This window comes from Pseudochaenichthys georgianus, chromosome 1, assembly GCF_902827115.2.
Source record: "Pseudochaenichthys georgianus chromosome 1, fPseGeo1.2, whole genome shotgun sequence".
NCBI lineage: Eukaryota > Metazoa > Chordata > Actinopteri > Perciformes > Channichthyidae > Pseudochaenichthys > Pseudochaenichthys georgianus.
The window spans coordinates 5732817-5751969 of NC_047503.1; the positions used below are offsets into that span (position 1 = coordinate 5732817).

Genomic DNA, 19153 nt, shown 5'->3' on the forward strand with positions numbered 1-19153 from the left:
CTATCTGCAGTGCACGAACCCCCTGTGCTGCCATAAATCATGGCTTAACCGTACAGCCTTTTAATAACTGAATTCAGTTTGCTCATTACATTACTATAAATGTAAAAGAGGCGGATAAGTTTAAAAAGTGAGGATGGCAGGGAGCCTTCAGGATGTGTCTTACAGCAAGCCGAATGTTCCCTTTCTGCCAGAAAGGTTGAAGTGTTGCCTTTATCTTTCCCCACTCTAAATCCACACCCCACCCTGATCTTCGGAATAATGAAGTCTCAGTATTCTGCCATTAATATTGATATCCCTTACCAACATTTCATTTGGGAGAATTCATTTTTTAAAAGCCTGCTGGACAATATTGACTGTGAGTCCCCTCTGCCTCAGAACATGCATGTTGTAGTTTCAGGGGAAACGTGTAGCATCAGTATTAATACATTTGGCTTTTTGGAGAGAAATGAATCGGGGGAATTTAGGCATGTATAACTGAAAAGCGTATGCATTATAAATGAACCTTCCTCACATAGCTCGCACATTTTGATAAACTCATATAGGCATACATGTTACATGAACACCAACGTTCCAAAAGAGAATATTCAAACTTATGATGCATTTATTCATAAGTTCATTCAGACTTTACTCACTCAAACAACAACATTTAAAAAAAAAAATTGTAAAGGCCAACTACCGTAATTTTGGGACTATAAGCAGCACTATTGCAGGTCTCCCTTGAAAAAGAGATCTATGATCTCAATGGGACCAATCTGGTTAAATAAAGGTTTGAAATGAAATGAAATAAGGCGCCCCTGAATATAAGCCGCAGCAGCTAAATTAATGATGTGTACATATATAAGCCGCACTGGACTATAAGCCGCAGGTGTTTTAATGTTTAATTACCGTATGTAAGCAGTCCAGCCTTTCGGAACCCGTTGGTGATCGTGGATGTTTTGACACTCCTCCACGCCGTCAGAATCCACTCGCAAACTTGAGCGAAAGTTGCTTTTCGCATGCAACCAGTTTTGGTGAATGATTTATCGCCGCTCGTCATCCACGCCTCCCACTGAACGAAGGGTTTGTGCATGAGAACTTCCTTTGCACAAACTGTCTCGCTCTCGTAATGTCCGTCTGTCTTGCTCTCGTTCTGTCTCTCGTACCACTCTCGGTTCCACTTTTACTTTGGCGCGCTACCTGTATCACTCTTTTCTGGCCTCCAGCTTTTCCTGCTGGAGCCCGCCGCTTAGAGGTGGGGGGCGCGGACCGGCCATAGAGCCCATAGAGTTAAAGGTGGTGGACTGTAACCTGTACAATCCATAGATTTAGGAGGTCCCCTAGTGGCCGTTAGCTGTACAAATCCATAGATTAGCCGCACCGTTATATAAGCCGCAGGGTCGAAAAATGGGAAAAAAGGCGCGGCTTATAGTCCGAAAATTACGGTATATCTTAATTAATGTTGGATTTCTATAAAAATGCGAGCCACAATCAGGTTTTCCTGGAGGAGGGAACACCGTGTGCTTCTGGGAGGGACAGTACTAATTTCAGACATATTACACACCTGCCAGGTTTGGTACAGAAAACCGATTTGATTGTGAATAGTCAGAGCGCTGGAGAAACCTCCTCACCAGATGAAACATACCAGCTGTGTTCAGCACCTCCATCAACCTGGCCTCCGGCTTTCCCTGAGACCCGGAGCTCTCTACGAGTCTCTGAAGACCCTCTCACCACTTCCCTCCTCCCGTCCTTCCCATAGTTTGTTACCGTCTCTCCTGCATGCTTATTATTTTCTAAATAAAGACATGCCGAGCTGTCTTCTCCCTAATTTGTACACAGCCCCAGAGTGAGACATGGTGAGAGAATGAGGGTGGGGTGGGGTTCGACAGGTTTAGAGTTGGCGAATGGAGGGATTCACTGATGTGCTGGCTTACCTTGGCTTTAAAACTTTAATGAGATGCACTGAGGGATGGATGATGGGGTTTGCGGAGGGAGAGAGAAGGAGCGAGGCAGACTGAGTGCATGTGTACCTTTCATTGTTCAGCCGAGCAGAAAATCATTACTGATGGAGCGCCATCTTCAAGGGATTTCCCCACTGCTGCAATGGATGGGGAGGGATAGAGGAGGCGAGCATCTTCAAAATAGAGACACCAGGGGTTTGAAGAGGAAGGAAGAAAGAGAAACAACGGATGAAGGGAGAAAAGTGCACGGTGGGTATTTTCGCCATGCTACAGTAGGAGAGCAGGCCTCTGGAGTCCCTGGTGTCAGTCTGTCTGACGGTTGCTCTGTCAGCACTTTGGACATTACGTTTGGTGCAGTGGTCAAGATCTGCAGAGGGTGAATCCTAATGACTTTAGTTACACTCAAAGTTTCCATCTACAGTAACAACACCTCAAGGTTAAAGTGTTGAAATAACCTCTAAACATTTCCACTTTTGATGGAACACCACAGTTGCTACTCTGCCTATCACAAAAGTCAGTTTCAAACGAACAAGAACTACTAGTACTAGCTACTGCCTACCTTGAGTCAAAAGTAAAGTCACATGTGAGGGACTTCACATTTGTTATATTTTAAAAGACAGCAAGCTGCTTTATTAAGGGTGAACACATAACATTTGTATTTGGCGAGTGTCATGAAGATAACCAAAATCACTATATTTTTGAACAAATACTTCTATCAATATCATGACAGGATTGTAGGGTTGACCATTGATACTTTTACAAAAGATTGACATCATGGGAGTTTTGATGAATGATCGTCAGTATTGTGGATTTAATGGCTAATGAATAAAGGCAAATAATAGACACTCTAGAACAGTCTGATACATCAAAAAAAGTAAATAATTTCACCTGAAAGCAGCCATTCAAAAACACCTACAAAACAAAACTGCAGTCAGCTTGGGTGCGCAACATGTACATTGAGACATTGGATCTCTTGGCATTTAAAAACAAACAAAACAATTTGTCAAGGTTACATCAAAAGTAGGTCACATAAGTGCACCTTCTACCGTAGACCTTCAACATTATTGTCCCATATTTGGTCTTGTTACTAGAACAGGAAGTAAGTGGGAAAGCCATGGATGCATCCAGAGAACTGGAAGCTCGGCCCTGTTCATTCCTATGCAAGTTGCTCAGTGGCACGAAGCCAACATGGAGCGACTGTAGATTCTGTAGATGTATCTGGGCCCTTCGATTATGTGTCCTGGAGTTTCCCTTAAGCCCCGCCTTCAATCTACCGCTCTCGGCTCAGTCAAATCAAAGGAGAGAAAACAATAATTAATTAATTTAGCATATTTACCCTTAAATGACCTCTTAAAGCCACTAGAAAGAAGCAACATATAGGGCAAGAGAGGAGGGAAGGCAGCCGTGTTGTAATATACAGTTTTGCCGGAGTGTCATCTGGGCCTTACATTAATGTTTAAACTAAAGCACCTCTTAGAAACAAATATGGTCGTAGAGAAAGAGCCAGTATCGACCATTCCCGAACACGAGAAAGATTATTTAGGAGGAACCTGTTCCATCCATGCGCAGCAGATGTTGGAGAGTCTGCTTCTGTCACTCCTGCACCAACACCCCCGGCCCCACATGCTGAACCCTGCCATGCAGCAGTTGATCACATGACCACATATTTTATTCTTTCCAGTCACTGAAACAAACACACACACTCACACAAAATAAACGTGGCTGCTTCTCTGTCTTACCATTTTACCTCCTAAAGGTAGAACAAGGACAAATAAACACTGAAGTTAAATGGTATATGTTGCCTTAACATGAACTGTCACCCTTTGTTACTGTATGTCTTCATTTCTAAATAACTTTAAAATGTAAATAAAAAAGTGCCCCCCCACACCCCCCTTGTTTTTGGATGTAGGGTGAACCATATATCTTACTGTGCATATGCCATATCTCTGTGGATGTGAAGAGAGCAACGAGTGTACATCACAAAACCCCGTCATGCACGCATACTGAAGCAGAGTCTCACAGCGCCACTCTGTCCCGTTCTAAAGGCTGTTTGCTGACGTCACACCGTACTGTATGTAAAGTTAGAGTTAAAGTCTTTGTCATGGCCGGATCAGCAGAATGCCTCATGCAGCTGGGCACCACTTTCTAAAGCAGACATCGCAGCGAATGATAACACGCTTTGTTATTTTAGGTTTCTCTTCAAGTTGTATACAAATCTTTTAGTAGCTTCTGTCTTTGAACTTAATAACATATCATTGCAAACTGATAAAAATACAGGTTTTATGCAGATTGCAAAATTAATCCGGGACCAGGGTAACAAATATTTTTCCGTCTGGTCTCCCGAGTTTGCTGGAATCTTTTAATCTCGGGTCGGAGTTGTGAAATTTCTGATCTTTGTGCTCAAGCCTAATGTCAATTTTTGTCTTTAATTTCTTCTAAAGGATCTCGAAGTAGTGTCGGGAAGGTTAAAATGCTACTGATACTGATGGATTTTACTTCTATCCCCCTTCCCCATGTTTCACGTGTTAGCCATTCTTTATAATATATTTCTTAAACAATGTCGAGCTGATGTGAATGATTTTTAAATTGTGAATCATCCATGATGCTCCACAGTGGGATAAACACAGATAAAATGTGCCGCACCTGCGACTGGTGAAGCATCTCTTTGTACTGAAATGAGAACAATCAGTTGGCAGACGTAGTAATGGGAAAAACCAATAATGCTTTGGATCACCACCATCCTTCAGCTTCAGTGCTCTTTGGCATTCATTCTGTAAACTCACCTGGGAGAATATATTCATCCAAATAAATATCTCCAGATAGGAGTTATGATTGTGGCAGAGACTGCATTCTAACATGGCGCTGGGACTTCTTCAGGAGTTCGAGGTCAGAAAACCATGATTTTCATCAAACCATGGAACATGGAATGGAATATCTCACTTTGTATTCAGTTATTCTTATTGGACGGCCATCTTTATGTATAATTTCCATCCAGCCACTGAATATCTACCTCATCAAATAACCTGCAGATGAATACAAATAATAATATCAATAATGATTATCCATCCATCTTCTCCCGCTTATCCGTGGTCGGGTCGCGGGGGTAGCAGTTCCATAATAATGATTATAATAATAATTATAATAATACAATTTATATATGTAGTAAGTTCTTTCATCCAACAACACATAAATACAGAATCAAATAAACTAGTGTATCAGTTTTGTTTTTCTTTCTATTTGATTTTTCATTTGTATTATTCTTTAAATTTTTTGTAAAAAATAAAGAAATTAAACTTTGTAACATGGTGAAATGCTTAATGTAGAGCAGGGGTTCCCAAAGTGTGGGAAGGTGAGCTTCCCCTCAGAGAACATAATCACAGCTGCGCCCCCCCCTCCCAATTATTATTGCTATTATTATGGTTGTTGTTGTTGTTGCTATAATGCAGGGGTATTCAATTGCATTTCAAAGAGGTCCAGTAAGAGAAAATGTCATAAAATGCTCTGTTTTCGCTACCTTTCTCGGTTTTGATTGGCTGACCGTCACCTCCTTAAAACATTAAACAATAGCTTTTTCAAACCTCTTTATGTTTTAAACATGTTGAGGTTAAGGATGGCAGCTTCCTCATACGTTGCACTCATGCATGAGAGAAATAGTTGAGACGGAGATGTCTTTAGCAGCAGAGAGGAGTAACGTTTCACCAATGTTGTGAGGTTTCCCTGCCTTAGCTATCCGTAACGCCACTCGTATGATGCTTCGGTTGCCTTTGTATTCACAGTGCTAAATGTGTCAATGACGTTTTTCTGTGACTGCAATTCCTTGAGCTTCCGGTCAAAAAAGTCCTGTGGCTTGGTCACCAAACATGGGTGTTTCGTCTCAATATGACGCCGGAGTTTACATGGTCTCATACTGTCATTAGCTAGCACCTCGTTGCAGATAACACGCTGTGGCAGTGGAGTGTCATCAGGACCGGTCCATGAACATCCTAGCTTCAAATAATCATTGCCATTCTTCCTCCGTTTTCTGACAGACGCTGTCTCCTCTCTCACTTTAGGTAACTTCACTAAAAATCTATCCATATGTTGCCGCTCGCATACATTTAGCTGAAGTTAACTAGCTAGATTTCACTGTTTCTCTTTATTTTTTTCTGGCGGCTGCGCCTCCCTTGAAGCTCTCTGGCGCCCCCCCTGGGGAGGCACGCCTCACACTTTGGGAACCCCTGATGTAGAGCATACAAGCCCCCACTGATTGTCAGCTATACATCACAGAATACATACTGTAAGCAGAACGTGATAAAACATTAATAAAACCACATAAAAGCTATTCGAAAAAAGGCCTTTTTCAAAGATAATTATAAAAAAAATACTTATGTACTCGGTTTTATACACTTTCCATACATCGGTCTACTTAATTATACCTAAAGTAATGATCAGTTAACATTTGCTGATTTGTATGTTTCATTTGAATGTCATGCTTCCTGCTGGAGGTCAGAGAATTGTGTCCTCACCACGCTGCTGTCAGACTCAACAGTTGTTCCATGATTCACTGTCACATTTGTCTCTAGGTGACATCACCACTCCAGTCTGTTGCTGTGCTCTTTCATTTAAAGAAGAGATGTGTTCAGATTAACAAATATTATCAGAGCTGCGTGATTTCATTAAGCCCGTGTCACACTGTTCCGAAATCGACACCAGATGGACACACGACAAAGGACATTTTCAAATTCGGCTCTGACCATAACAACATCGGGCCATTCGTGAGGGCATCTTAGGCCTTCGTATGACCGCCGGTGGAGCTTCTCAGGCTCCAGCAGCAACTTCGTGAGCGCTGGCAAACTCTTTGGCATGCCAACAAATTGCCGAAAGACCTTGCGAAGGTTCATTTCCGTGTTGAATTCGTGTGTCCATGTTGCCCTTCGTAAGGCCATCGTCAGGGCATCTTGTCAAATCGTGTCACCTTCGTCTTTACTTCGTGTGATCATCGGTGCAATCGGGCATTTTTCGCCTCACAAAGACAAAGGAAACAAGATGCTGCCCGATTGTCTTAGGAAGGCAACACGACTACGTGAAGCCCTTGCAATGCCGTCGTGTAGCCATCATATTATTGTACGATGACATCAAGCTGGGACCAAGGTGTCTGCGAAGACAGCCGAATTTGAGTAGCTCAAGCGTTTCCCATGTGTCATGGTAACGTGGACATATAAAAGGCCAGCCTCAGAGCATCTTCCTCAGTCAGTCCTGAGCACCTCTTTCAGCCCCAGCACCTCCTCTTATAGGTACACATTGTCTTATTTCACTTTGTCATCTCTTGCTATTTGTGACCTGCTCTTATCGAAATCAGTAGCAGTGACGATACCTGTATTAAGCAGGTGAAACAGGAGCATGAGGACACGGTGTGCTATGTTTCCTTGCAGATCGCTTCTCTGGTTGTGTTATTGCACAACAAAATCATGTGAACATATTATGTAAATAACCCAATTTGTGTTCTGTGAAACTGAAAATGATATTACATTGTTTTTGTTACTTTCGTTGCAGTTGTAGGTCTTAAATGTAAATGTACTTCTATTTAGGTTAACTTCCTGTTTTATTTAGATGCTTTCATTTTGAAGGCGAGTTTACGCTGTTGACTGGAAGTTGTTGTTGCTATGGAAACAACATGCCTTCGTGTGTGGTTCGGGTGCCATCGTGTGGCCTTCTGTAGCATCGTACTTGCTTCGGCTGTTGACCAAGTTCGGGGCCATCTTCGTGCGAAATTCACAATTCCATATTCGTGTGTCCATCTGGTGTCAATTTTGGGACAGTGTGACGCCAGCCTAAGAAATAACCTTTTACGGTGTGTTATCCCTTTTAAATTGAATTGGGCTGTAGGTGAGGTAGGAGTGGGCGATATTGAAAAATATGTTATCACGATATTTTCAGGCAGTATCACGATAGACGATATATATCACGATATTTTTTCATGTAGGTTATTATGGTTATTTTTCAAGTTACTTAACAGTACAAGCACCTACAAGGTAACAGAAACTAAAACAAAAAGGAGTAACAGACCAAAATAGCATTTCAAGCTGGTTTTATTTCAGAAATGAAACCCTGAATAAACAAGTGAGCAGTGAACATCAATAAACATGAAAAGGAGGGTAAAACATAACTAAGTAAAACATAAAACATCAATGAGGAAAAGTCAGTGCCAAACAATTAAAATGTAAACTTTAGAGTAAACTTGAAGTGTAATAAAAGACTTTAGCATAACTGAAGGGAAAAACATAAAACGCCACAGCGTCAGTTATGTCTTTCCACCGTTTGCTAGTCTTTTCATAAGGAGCCCCTTTATGAAATGCCTGCCCTATGGTTGCTCGCTGCAAAGAAAGGGGGCGGGGACTTTGGGAGCGTGTCAAACAACTCGGACTGAACGAAAGCAGAGGTGCGCTGACATTATGAAATCGATCGGGCTTGATATATGGTGAAATTAAAATCAGTAGGTGAGGCTGGGGGAGCGGGAGGGGAAGAGGCTCTCCGTCCGCTGTCATAGCCCCCTGCGCCGCGCACGGAGAGCCTCTTCCCCTCCCGCCATTTTTTTTTTTCCAATTTTTTTTTCAATTTTTTTTTTTATCACGATAGGACGATATCTCTGAAAAAGCATATCATGGAGACCTAATATCGTCACGACGATATATATCGTCATATCGCCCACCCCTAAGGTGAGGTCAACACCACTCATGTTAAGGATATATCTTTTAACCAGCTTAATGTCCAGTATACCACTAGCAATGAACTTTAATGTTAATTCAAACAGATAGCTGTTTTGAAGCATGTTTCTATTCAGATCAGACGGGCCCTCTCCATCTTCACATTAGTATTATTCATGTTCAAAGGCAACACATTCATCATAATGTATTATCATTTGAAATGTTGCTATGAAACAAAAGCGGTTATGTCGGTGCTTCGGAGCCCTTTGCAATTTAATGAGCAGCCTTTATTGAACTGTAACAATGATACATTTAGTAAGGAATAGATTCAAATGCAAATGTTCTTTTGTCTTCTCTGTCATTATCCTGTACATATACAGTATGCTACTGCAAAAAATACTTTACACATACTAACCATGTATATTTTGAAACAAAACCAGTATGCTGGATTTATTAGCTGCAAGAATATTTTTCAATGTCAACTAGTCACTGACTGTATAAACATTTTGTACCCTTGACCTTCACAGCACCAGGTTCCAGATGTGTTCACATCTCCTATGTGTTCTTGTAGATCTTCTGTTGTGCTCATTAAACACTGGTAGCTTCAACTGTAGAAACAGTCAACCAATTAGAGCTTTGTAAATTGGATTAAGAATTGGGACATCGTCTTCCTAAACCGCTAGCTAGCTGGCTAAGTATTTAGCTGAACGCTTTACTTATTTCTACCACTACATGTATGGGTCTGTTTGACACAACATTCGCTCAATAATAAGGGTCCCCAGTAGCATCCTCACTAGCGTCTTTTCTATGTGTTTTGGCTCACTGTATTTGTTGGCTTCAAATCCACAAAGTTGGTGCAGTTTTAATGATGATGAGACTAACTCTGCCATGGCTTGTCTTGTCAACACAACGAATCACATTTTTGATTTCTGAGAAAAAAACCAGACATCCCTTTGCACCTCTACTCACATGTTGCCAGCCTTGACTCAGCAGTAAATTAAGCATAGCTTCAAAGACACGAGCAGCTCTTTCAGTTACTTCTCTAAACAAACATAACATTATTTCAATCACGTTTTCATATTAGTAAGTACTAATGTAATCAAAGTACATTTGAGTGCCTTGATACTGTGGGCACATGTTGCTGATTGAGGCTGCTTTTACATTTTTCAGATTCGGTTGGTTTGAATACAATTAAACCGGTTTGTACGACTTTTTACTCAGAAATGGCTGCAGAAAGTTTGCTCCAAAAGTAGCAACACGTGTGGGAAAAGAGCAGTACAAGTTGTTTTAAGATACTTACCCAACTGCTATTATAGCTTTTGTGTCAGCTGGGCAAAAAACACCCCACAACAAGATTAACATTTGATTAATGTTGGTCAATCTGAGTCTGCTCCTAAAACATAAATGATCCAAAACATCAGAAGAAATCATCAAATATGCAACGCTTTCCATTCTCAAAGTGGGAGAGGGCAGAAGAGATGCACAGAGAGGATGAAGAAGTGTATAGTGGACAACCCATGATATAAGAGGAGTTTTAAGCAAAGAAGCGCTGTACTGCTGCCTTAGTCTCCTGGAGGACCTTCTTCAAAGACATCTGGATGAAACATCAACAGGAGCCAATTGACAAAAGTTCTGGGGGAAGAAGTAGATAGAAAGAGTGGAGTGGCTGCTTCTTCGTATAGAAATGAGCGAGTTCAGTTGGTTTGGGCACCTAGTAAGGTAGCCACCTGGCGGCCTCCTTAGCGGACGTTCCAGGCACGAACAGCTGGGAGTAGACTGAGGGCAAACCCAGGACCAGGTGGAGAGATGATATCTTCACGTGGGCCTGGAGAGCTGGTTGATGTGGGAAAGGGTCGTTTGGGGCCTTCTGCGTGTCTGCTTCCTCCACGACCCGACTCCGCATAAGCAGTTGAAGATGGATGGATCGGTTAAGCGGTGTAATGACAGCAAATAGTCGTTTGCTCATATTTATAATTTAGATAATTGAATAGAACATACTCACTGTGATCTATGTCATGGATATGGTATGAGAGATTAAATTCAAGATTACCCAGCACTCCCTCCAGCCCAGAACTGGCGGAGACGGTGGCTGGGGATAGGAAGGCAGATTGAAGGAGTAATGAGATGTAGGAGAGAGCCGGCTCAGCAGGGAGCGGAGGAAACACTCTGCTCCTCCACCCACCCACCCTTGGAGCTGCAGTAGTTTCCTTACACGAGATCCACTTAATTTCCCTCCTCAAAGTTTAATATGTACATGACGTCCCTCACCCTCTCCTTTCTGCATCCACACATTCGTTCCTGCTTCTTCACCGGTCCAATTAAAGTTTGCTGTTAGTGAAAAGCCCCCAATTTCCTCTTCATCTGTGAACTCCAACCCTCCGGTACCTCTTCTCTGCCCATGTGCTATTCTTCCAGGAGTGTTGAGTTCACCAGCCATAGTTCTTGATGGTGGTGTTGGTTGGGACAATATTAGAATTTGGAATTAGAATAAGATGTTACTTTATTGATTGAACATTTTAGTTTAGAATGTGCTGTCCCACGGTAATTCAGAAGGCTCACCTATTTAAAATAATAGGTGCTTTCAGACCGTCTGCAGTTTGATTTGTATAGAGGGAGCTCTGTGGCTGAATGGCCAGCGATTAGGTGTGGCGCATTTATCATAGGTGATCAGAGCTAACTGCCTGCCGTCAGATTTCATTTAAAAAACAGGTCTGATTTTAAGACTATTTCTGCACTCATAAAGAAGAATAAGAATAATGCGTATTGAACTGGTTTAATTAATTAGTGAGTTTATTTAACACTAGAACCGCCAATCGGGTCAATTTGTGTGATGTGTGTTGTGTGGGTGCAATGTAACTTTTTTTCAATAAAATATTAAAGTCTCCCAGTCCGTGACTTTTCCTGGAAGTGTGTTATGTAGCACCCTATGTTGTTAAAAATTGCATTCTAATAGCGGGATTTGACGGTTTTAGGTAGGCCTATACAAAAACCTCTGGCGGTTCTAGTGTTAAGGTAATTAGGTACAGGAGAAGCCCTTTTTTATCAGTAACGCATTTAGCAGTTGAACATAAAAGTCAACTAACTGAGGGTCACTCAATTAGTGAATTACTGAGTTTAGGCACGTTAATAACGTTTTAATGAAGTTGAATACAGTATATTCATATGTGTCAGTGATTTTATGTCAATTCGGCGAACATAAACAAAAATTATCGTGGTGAAGATGATGATTAAATTGGGATTACAAATCGAGAGCCGGGCTGCATTTCCTCCCGTTCGTTTTTTTTGACTAAACAACATTATTTAGTTAAATAACAACATGGTGATGTTTTGTAAATGATTACATGTCTCTTATTTAGCACAGAGTATGATATCCGTGACTTATGGATCTTAACAAAGTTTCGCTGTCCATCCAGCATACTGTATCTGACTTTATTTCACATGAGCTCCAGTGTGGAACCCCACTGCACCCCCTGGTGGATCAATGATCCATTGCAGCTGGCTTCATAATAATTACATTTATTTATCACGGGTGCGGTCTCAAGTCAAGCTGGAGGTTTTCCCTTGAGCGAGGGCAGATCACGTACCAATCACGGCCCTCGCGTTTCAAACTGTCTGAAATGAGGTGCTACATCTGTATCACCAGGTCCATTGGTATTCAACTTAGCGAATATTTTTGGCTTATCCTAAAATTGGATTGAATGTTTGGATCTTAAGGTACATGGGAAACAACCTGAGCAAACGGTAGTTTACAGGCTCGCATTTGGCAGATAATTGACTGAGACCTTGTGAGGACACTGCGCTAGGCCCACAGTTCTAATGCTTTGTCTAGTCGCCTCTCGTTTTTCTACAGCTCTTAACACCAGCTTTCCGTGTCTGTTTCCCCCCAGGTTCTGTATGCAGAAGAGTGCCAAGTTGGTGCCAGGGGTGACGTTAGACCTCATCGAAAAGTAAGTGGCACTCCACCGTCATCCTTAATAAATAAAGCAAGTCTCTTCCTGTTACTGTCTCCCGCTCTCAGGAGGGTACAGTGAAGAGACATCATTATCTTGTTTTCCTTTCTGCCCGTCTCCCCTCTGTCTCTATTCCTGTCTCCCTCCTTCTTTTTGTCAGGCCTCTCTCTGCTGTTTTCCATCCTTGAGTTATATTTCTCTGCCTTTGTTTCCCCCTCACAGCCACTAGTTTGGCAGATTTAGAGGTTTAAATATCTTCCGTAAAGCTCGGGGTGTCGAGGGCTGAGCACAGAACATCTTTCGCTCTCAGGCACGAACTCTGAGTGATATCAACGTCACATCCATAGTCTCTGGAGTGTCACAGAAACATTAGGGGTACTTTTCTTTTTTTTGATCTCCCTTTCCGTGTGGGGGAGTGTAATTGACACCCATAAACTAAGTTGGTTGAGGTGGTTTTAGACGCAGTAAGTATTTCTAAAGCAGACTGTCATTTCTCCGTCTCATCTTTTTGGAAGGCTCCCGAGGTGTTAACTTGAAGAGTGTCTCAGCTGTGTCATAATGATGTTTGCTTAAAGGTGATTTCTTAAATGTGCCACAGAAAGTGCATGCAGAGACTGTGACACTCGTCCTAGTCCTTTGCCCTAGAACTGTGTTCATGCTGTGGTTCTTCACACTCACAATGGTACACAACTACTTTCTACCACTTCTACTTTTCTGTCCAAACTTGTGTTTTAAGCGCTATACTCTCAAGAGAATAAATACAGCAGACTGTAAGGCATTAACCTCAAGGGCAGCACACTTTTTGAAACACACTTTTATTGCTTACTGTGCTTTATTTTTCAAATGGGCAAATTTGTAGGTGTTTCTCTCATAATTTCTTAAATAAGAAACCTCCCCCTTTTGCACAGTATTCACTGCATAGTCGAAGATTAGAGTCATGTGATACTCTTCAGTCAGATGCTCTGAATTTCTCTTTTTAAAACTTAAGTATTGTTTTTACTCACCAGCTAATTCCAATCAGTTTGACTTTAGCAGTCTGGTGTTAGGCGTCCCTCAGGGAAATGAGCAGAGTTTCAGTGGGCTTTATAGACTCAGACCAGCAACAGGTGCCAACAAGTACAAAGTAGAAGAGATGAGTGAATTCATTTCAACATATCAAAGAAATGTGACTAAGATCAATTAGCTATGTGAGTTGTCATTGTACACATTCTTCCTGATCACTGTTTTTAAATCTGTTTGGGATATTCCAGACATTACCACTATATTCGACCATTATTGAAATACCACCTTATTTTTGTACTTATTACAGTTGTATTCACTTTTTTCAATTTGGAGTAATTTTGGTTCGTGCTTTTTTTAACTGCCAAATCTCCACAAACTGCATGTCATAATATTGTCATGAATAGAAACGAGTGTCCTCATGTGTTACACATTTCTGTTTCTGTAATAATTCAGAAACCATGTATTGAAGATGTAATATACCTAGGGGTGCAACAACTAATCGACGTAATCGATTAAAATCGATGACCAAATTAGTTGCCAACTAATTCAGTCGTCGATTCGTTGGTGACGTCATCACGTGTGTTTTACGCGCCGTTAAGCTCCAACGTTATCGGTCTTTTTATCGGTACTGGAGATATTTAAAAAATATATGTCATATGTATTATTGCTACATAAACATTATATCGTACTCTTAGTGTCGCCAACTCGTTTCTAAAATGCAAAAAGACAAAAAAATGCGTCTATGGTGTATTTTCGATCTTTCCAATCGAGACGAGATCTCTCTCCCCGTATGTGTGCGAGGGGGCGGGGCAGTTTACACACACGCGGCTGCTACATGCAGCAACACACACACACACGGCTGCGACATGCAGCAACACACACACACACACGGCTGCGACATGCAGCAACACACGGCGGGGATGGTGGAGAGAAGCGCTCCAAGGTGGGGTTAAATGTTACCCGTCTCGATGTGGACAATGCTCGTTGCCAATAGTGCAATAAGAGTTTAGCATGTAAGGGCGGTAACACGAGCAATCTGTCTAAACATTTAGCAAAAGATGCTCCACATCCAGACGGAGGAATGCACCGGGTTCCACTGTCTTTCTAGCAGCTCTGCAGCCCCATCCACGAGTAACGTTTCCACGTCAGGTGTTATGTATGCTAGCAGCAACACACCGAGATAACTACATTATACAAACATGGGTTAATGATTAGAGGTAACGGAGTTATTTAGTTTGTTAAAGTTTCAGCTATTCTGTTTACAGTTCTGTCATCAGATTATTTAATACGATTTGTTAAAACATTGTTGTTTCTTTTGTTTTCTTTTGAAATATTATTTATTTAATTTAAATAAAAAGCAATGTTAGTTTTGTTCACAATTTCTTAAGTTAATTTAATAATATATGTATTTTTGAATCAAGTATTCATCTTTATTGTCTTCATTGTTAGTTTCCACATGCCTAAAACAACCTCAAGCTAAATCTAAAAGTTGATGGCTAAATAAGAGCGCTTGAGAAGTTGTGCAAGGCGTACAGTAATAGTCCGAATAGTCGATTAATCGTTTCATTAATCGATAGATTAATCGATTATCAAATGAGTCGTTTGTTGCAGCCCTCTGAGCCTATTTTAAATCTCAATAATTGGTCCAGAGTCAGTGAATCATTTGTGTGGAATGTACACGTTTACTCTCAACTTGTTTCCCACAAGATTAATGAGGATTATCCATGATGTGACATGTTTCCTACGGTACCTCTCCGGGTCTTATTTGTTACTGTTCTTCCTTCTTTTACCTTTTTAATCATCTTTCGTATTAATTATTTACTTATATAGTTTCTTTGATGTGTTCCCCCCCATTCAGTCAACTCCTTCTCCTCTTCTTTCAAAGAGCCTTTCTTTCCAGTGGATAAGCATTATGCAGGAAATGCCCTAGTACTGAGCGTAAAGCTACTGCAGGATAGGAAACCACGAGAGAGAGGATGAATGCCTTTGAATAAATAAGATATTTTTTCTGTTTATCTCTCACTGTTTTTCAATCAGACATCCCAGCCCTGATCAACATCAGTCAGTGGGATGTACATTACATAACAAGACATAACATTGAACCGCTCATTCATGCTCAACTTCTCATTTCCATTTGTCTCACTAGAATAAAGATAGGATTTTGTGGAAAGACTGGAAAGGTATTTCATGACTCACTAGATTGTTAGCACCCACCTACATCACAACTTTCTTATAATTCACTTTTAGACCTGATAACGTTTTTAGAACTAGTTTCACACATTGTCGAGAGTTTTCCTCTTCCAGCGTACAATACTCACTTAACAGAAATACTCAGTTTTGTTTTGGCGAGGTGTGTCGTTGTTAACAACCAATCAGGTTGCCAGCAAGTCTCTTGTTTTCCCTAAATGTGTCTGACAACTTTGATGTCAGCACTTACTCAGAGTAATTCACGAATCTCGCTGTCCACTTTTTTGGCGTCTTTGTTTATCATTACCCTTTTCCTCAACCTTCAATGTTCTGTCTTCCGGTTTTGTGCACATGGTATATAAACATCTTCAGAAAACTAATATCTTTATTCCCTCTTGGGCTCAATGGGTTAATACACAGACGATGGGCTAGGAAGCGACCAGGGTAAAGTCAGTTGGCTATACCTTCCTCATGATTTCAACATCTATGCTGACAAACAGCTCCAACAGGTTGTGTCCATAGAACCAGGGGTGGACATAACTGGTACGCAGGTACGCATGCGCGGCAGCAATCTGAAATGCGTACCGTCACTTGTGTCACAAAGCGCATTTGCGACGTACTTGTGAAGCTTTTCCAGAAGGCGGTTAGATCACCGGACGACAGAGTCGGTCTCCGTGTGCACAGACAGGGCTGCTGTTAACGTCGGTCTGTCCAACGGAATTGTGCCACCTTCACTGGAGAACTGCGCTAAAACAGCTGATCACAACGTTCACACTCTGTGGTCACGAAGTACTCCACTAGCACTCCCCCCCCGTCCCCCCGTCGACTTTGCTGAAGTACTCCACTAGCACCCCCCTGACGTTTGCGATACAGAGGGCTTCATCTAATAACTTTGAGTGGAGCCAGAAGTTGGAGTACCCAACACTGACTCCAGGTACTCATCTGAGTGACTGAGAAAGTTATGTGCACCCCTGTATATAACCTCAGGGTTTCAGTGCATGTGTAAAAGGGGCTCAATTTATGTCAGAGCCTGGGCAACGCATTACTTACATTGAATGGAAACATCAGATGTCCTTGTTTAACAATGGTTCTGGAGTCAAAATGAAACTCTGAATGGTTTCTGTCAGGACATGCCAACTTTGATCTGTATTCAAAGCTACAGACATAACCAATCATATGTCAGGCTTGAATGAAGACTGCTTCAAACCAACACTTGCTTTCTTAAGAGCCTGTGCTCTGCTCTTCTTGTTAGCTGTCTGCTTTAGACACAGCAGGAGGGGGGGTTATATACTGTATATCACCAGTAAGGTCAAGAGGAAGGGTTGTGCTGCTGAAAGTGCTGACCCACCCTGCATTACGCTCTGTGCTCCACTGTGATTGGATTTGAGGGGCTTTTGATTCCTAACAATATTGAATAAAAAGTTTAATTCACGAGAGACATCACTTTGATATGAAGTACAAGCATTTATATAAATAGTGAGGTTTCATATGAGATCCAAAAACTAACAACATGTAAGATAAGAGATGTCAAAAATAAGTTTAAACAAATAAATAGGAGATCTAATTAACTTAAAGGTATTGTGCTTTTTGTAGGTATTCCCTTTCCTGTAGTGTGTTAAATCGTTTTTTGTAAATGTTCTGCAAAGGTGAAAATGAGCATTACACAGGACGTCCTCTTTAAATGCCTCACTTGTTGAGAGTATAAGGCTTTCCTTCTGGCCCTGAATATGACTGAATAAGCTGCTTCTGTTTTAATCAGTGAGGCTTGATGCTTAAGTTGCGGTTTTTGTTCATAGCATGTTGTCCTGAGGGCAAAATGTTGACTCAGCTAAGGTCCCTCAGAGTTAAATAATGGATGGTCTCAGAGCTCATAAAATCAAAATGGAACCAAAGCCATTTTCCATCTCACCTCTCTGCCCTATGAAGCTGGGTCATAACGCTAACTAAGTCAAACGTTTTTCATGGGATGCTTCATCAAAGCTTGAAATATCACAGAACCAGAAGGTAGATCAGAGATGTAGGAATTAGGGCTAGACTAATTAATTGTTTTCCTACAATTAATCAAAGACCGCATGTACAGCATGAAAATCAACAGCTTTATAAGCTTAACAAATATTGATGATGTCAATGTTCGCAGTTAGATTTGCTTTTGTGGAAACACAATATAAATGACTGCGACTTTAAGTATAACTTCAACACATTAACAGATAATACAGAATATTTCCAGTTGTAATAGATATTGAGAAATCTACACTTGCAAACATGTGAATATAAAACACAGTATTAACTGTGCAATTTTCACCTTTTGAACCTTGTTTTTTTCCGTGGACATCGGGTCACTTAAATCTCCCAAACTCAAGTAGATATAGACAAGTTTGACTAAAAGTACAGTGTACAAGACTGTGTGCACATAAAAAAGAAAGCAATAAAACATGTTTATGACTCTACAGCAGTGGTTCTCAAACTTTTTCTGCCATTCCCCACTTTGAACAGGTGGGCCTTTTCAAGCCCCACCTGTCGTGAGCTACTTTTACTCCTCTCTTTTTAGTTTTTTGCAGTGTATATATTTAGCACATTTTAACATTATTATATGCTGACCTTTAACCTTTGTGTGCTGTTTGGGTCTGTGGGACCCGTTTTCAGTGTTTACTAAAAGAACATGTATGCAATTGAATTATTTGAACCCGCTTTATTTTGGGGTTGACCTTACATCCTCTAGGGGGGACCTCACCTACTCTAGGGGGGTCCGCACCTCCTCTAGGGAGCACCTCACCTCCTCTAGGGGGGACCTCACCTACTTTAGGGGGGTCCGCACCTCCTCTAGGTGGGATCTCACCTCCTCTAGGGGGGTCCTCACCTCCTCCAGGGTGGACCTCACATCCACTAGGGGGGTCCGGGGGCATGCACCCCCAGGAAGATGTTTTTTTAAATGTTGAAATGAAATTCATCAATATGGTGCACTTTGAGCACAACATGAATTTATAGATATAGCTCTCAACACTCAGATGAAAGGGAGCTGTATGTTTTTCAATAATCCAAACATCTTTAGAATATGATCACAACCAATAACAAATCCTTTAAACTGGTTTATTCTTATCTTATGTTACCTAGTTAGCATTCTTTATTTCTATGTATGCATATTTTACTAATCACTCTCCTTTTAAACTGTTTTTTCTTTTTTTACTGTCCTATACACAGGGTTGGGAGGGTTACTTTGTAAATGTAATCAGTTACTGAATACTGAATACATGGCTCTGAAAGTAATCCGAATGTATTCAGATGACTTTTAGAATACTTTTTATTTTTCCATTTTCAAGAACTCAAACACAACATCTTGGTGTCATTCTGAACAGCTCTCTCTCATCTGCACCCCACATAAAAAACATCACCCGGA

At 41.2% G+C, this 19153-nt stretch overlaps 1 protein-coding gene across 4 annotated transcripts in view; it reads left to right on the forward strand.

The window, feature by feature from the left end:
- Window positions 1-19153, forward strand: part of rptor (regulatory associated protein of MTOR, complex 1) — a 244166-nt gene that overhangs the window by 102138 nt on the left and 122875 nt on the right. For all 4 annotated transcript variants that reach the window (XM_034105423.1, XM_034074665.1, XM_034080365.1 and 1 more), the window contains exon 8: window positions 12508-12567. In XM_034105423.1, coding sequence (XP_033961314.1) covers window positions 12508-12567 — 60 coding nt within the window. The remainder of the gene's footprint in view (window positions 1-12507; window positions 12568-19153) is intronic.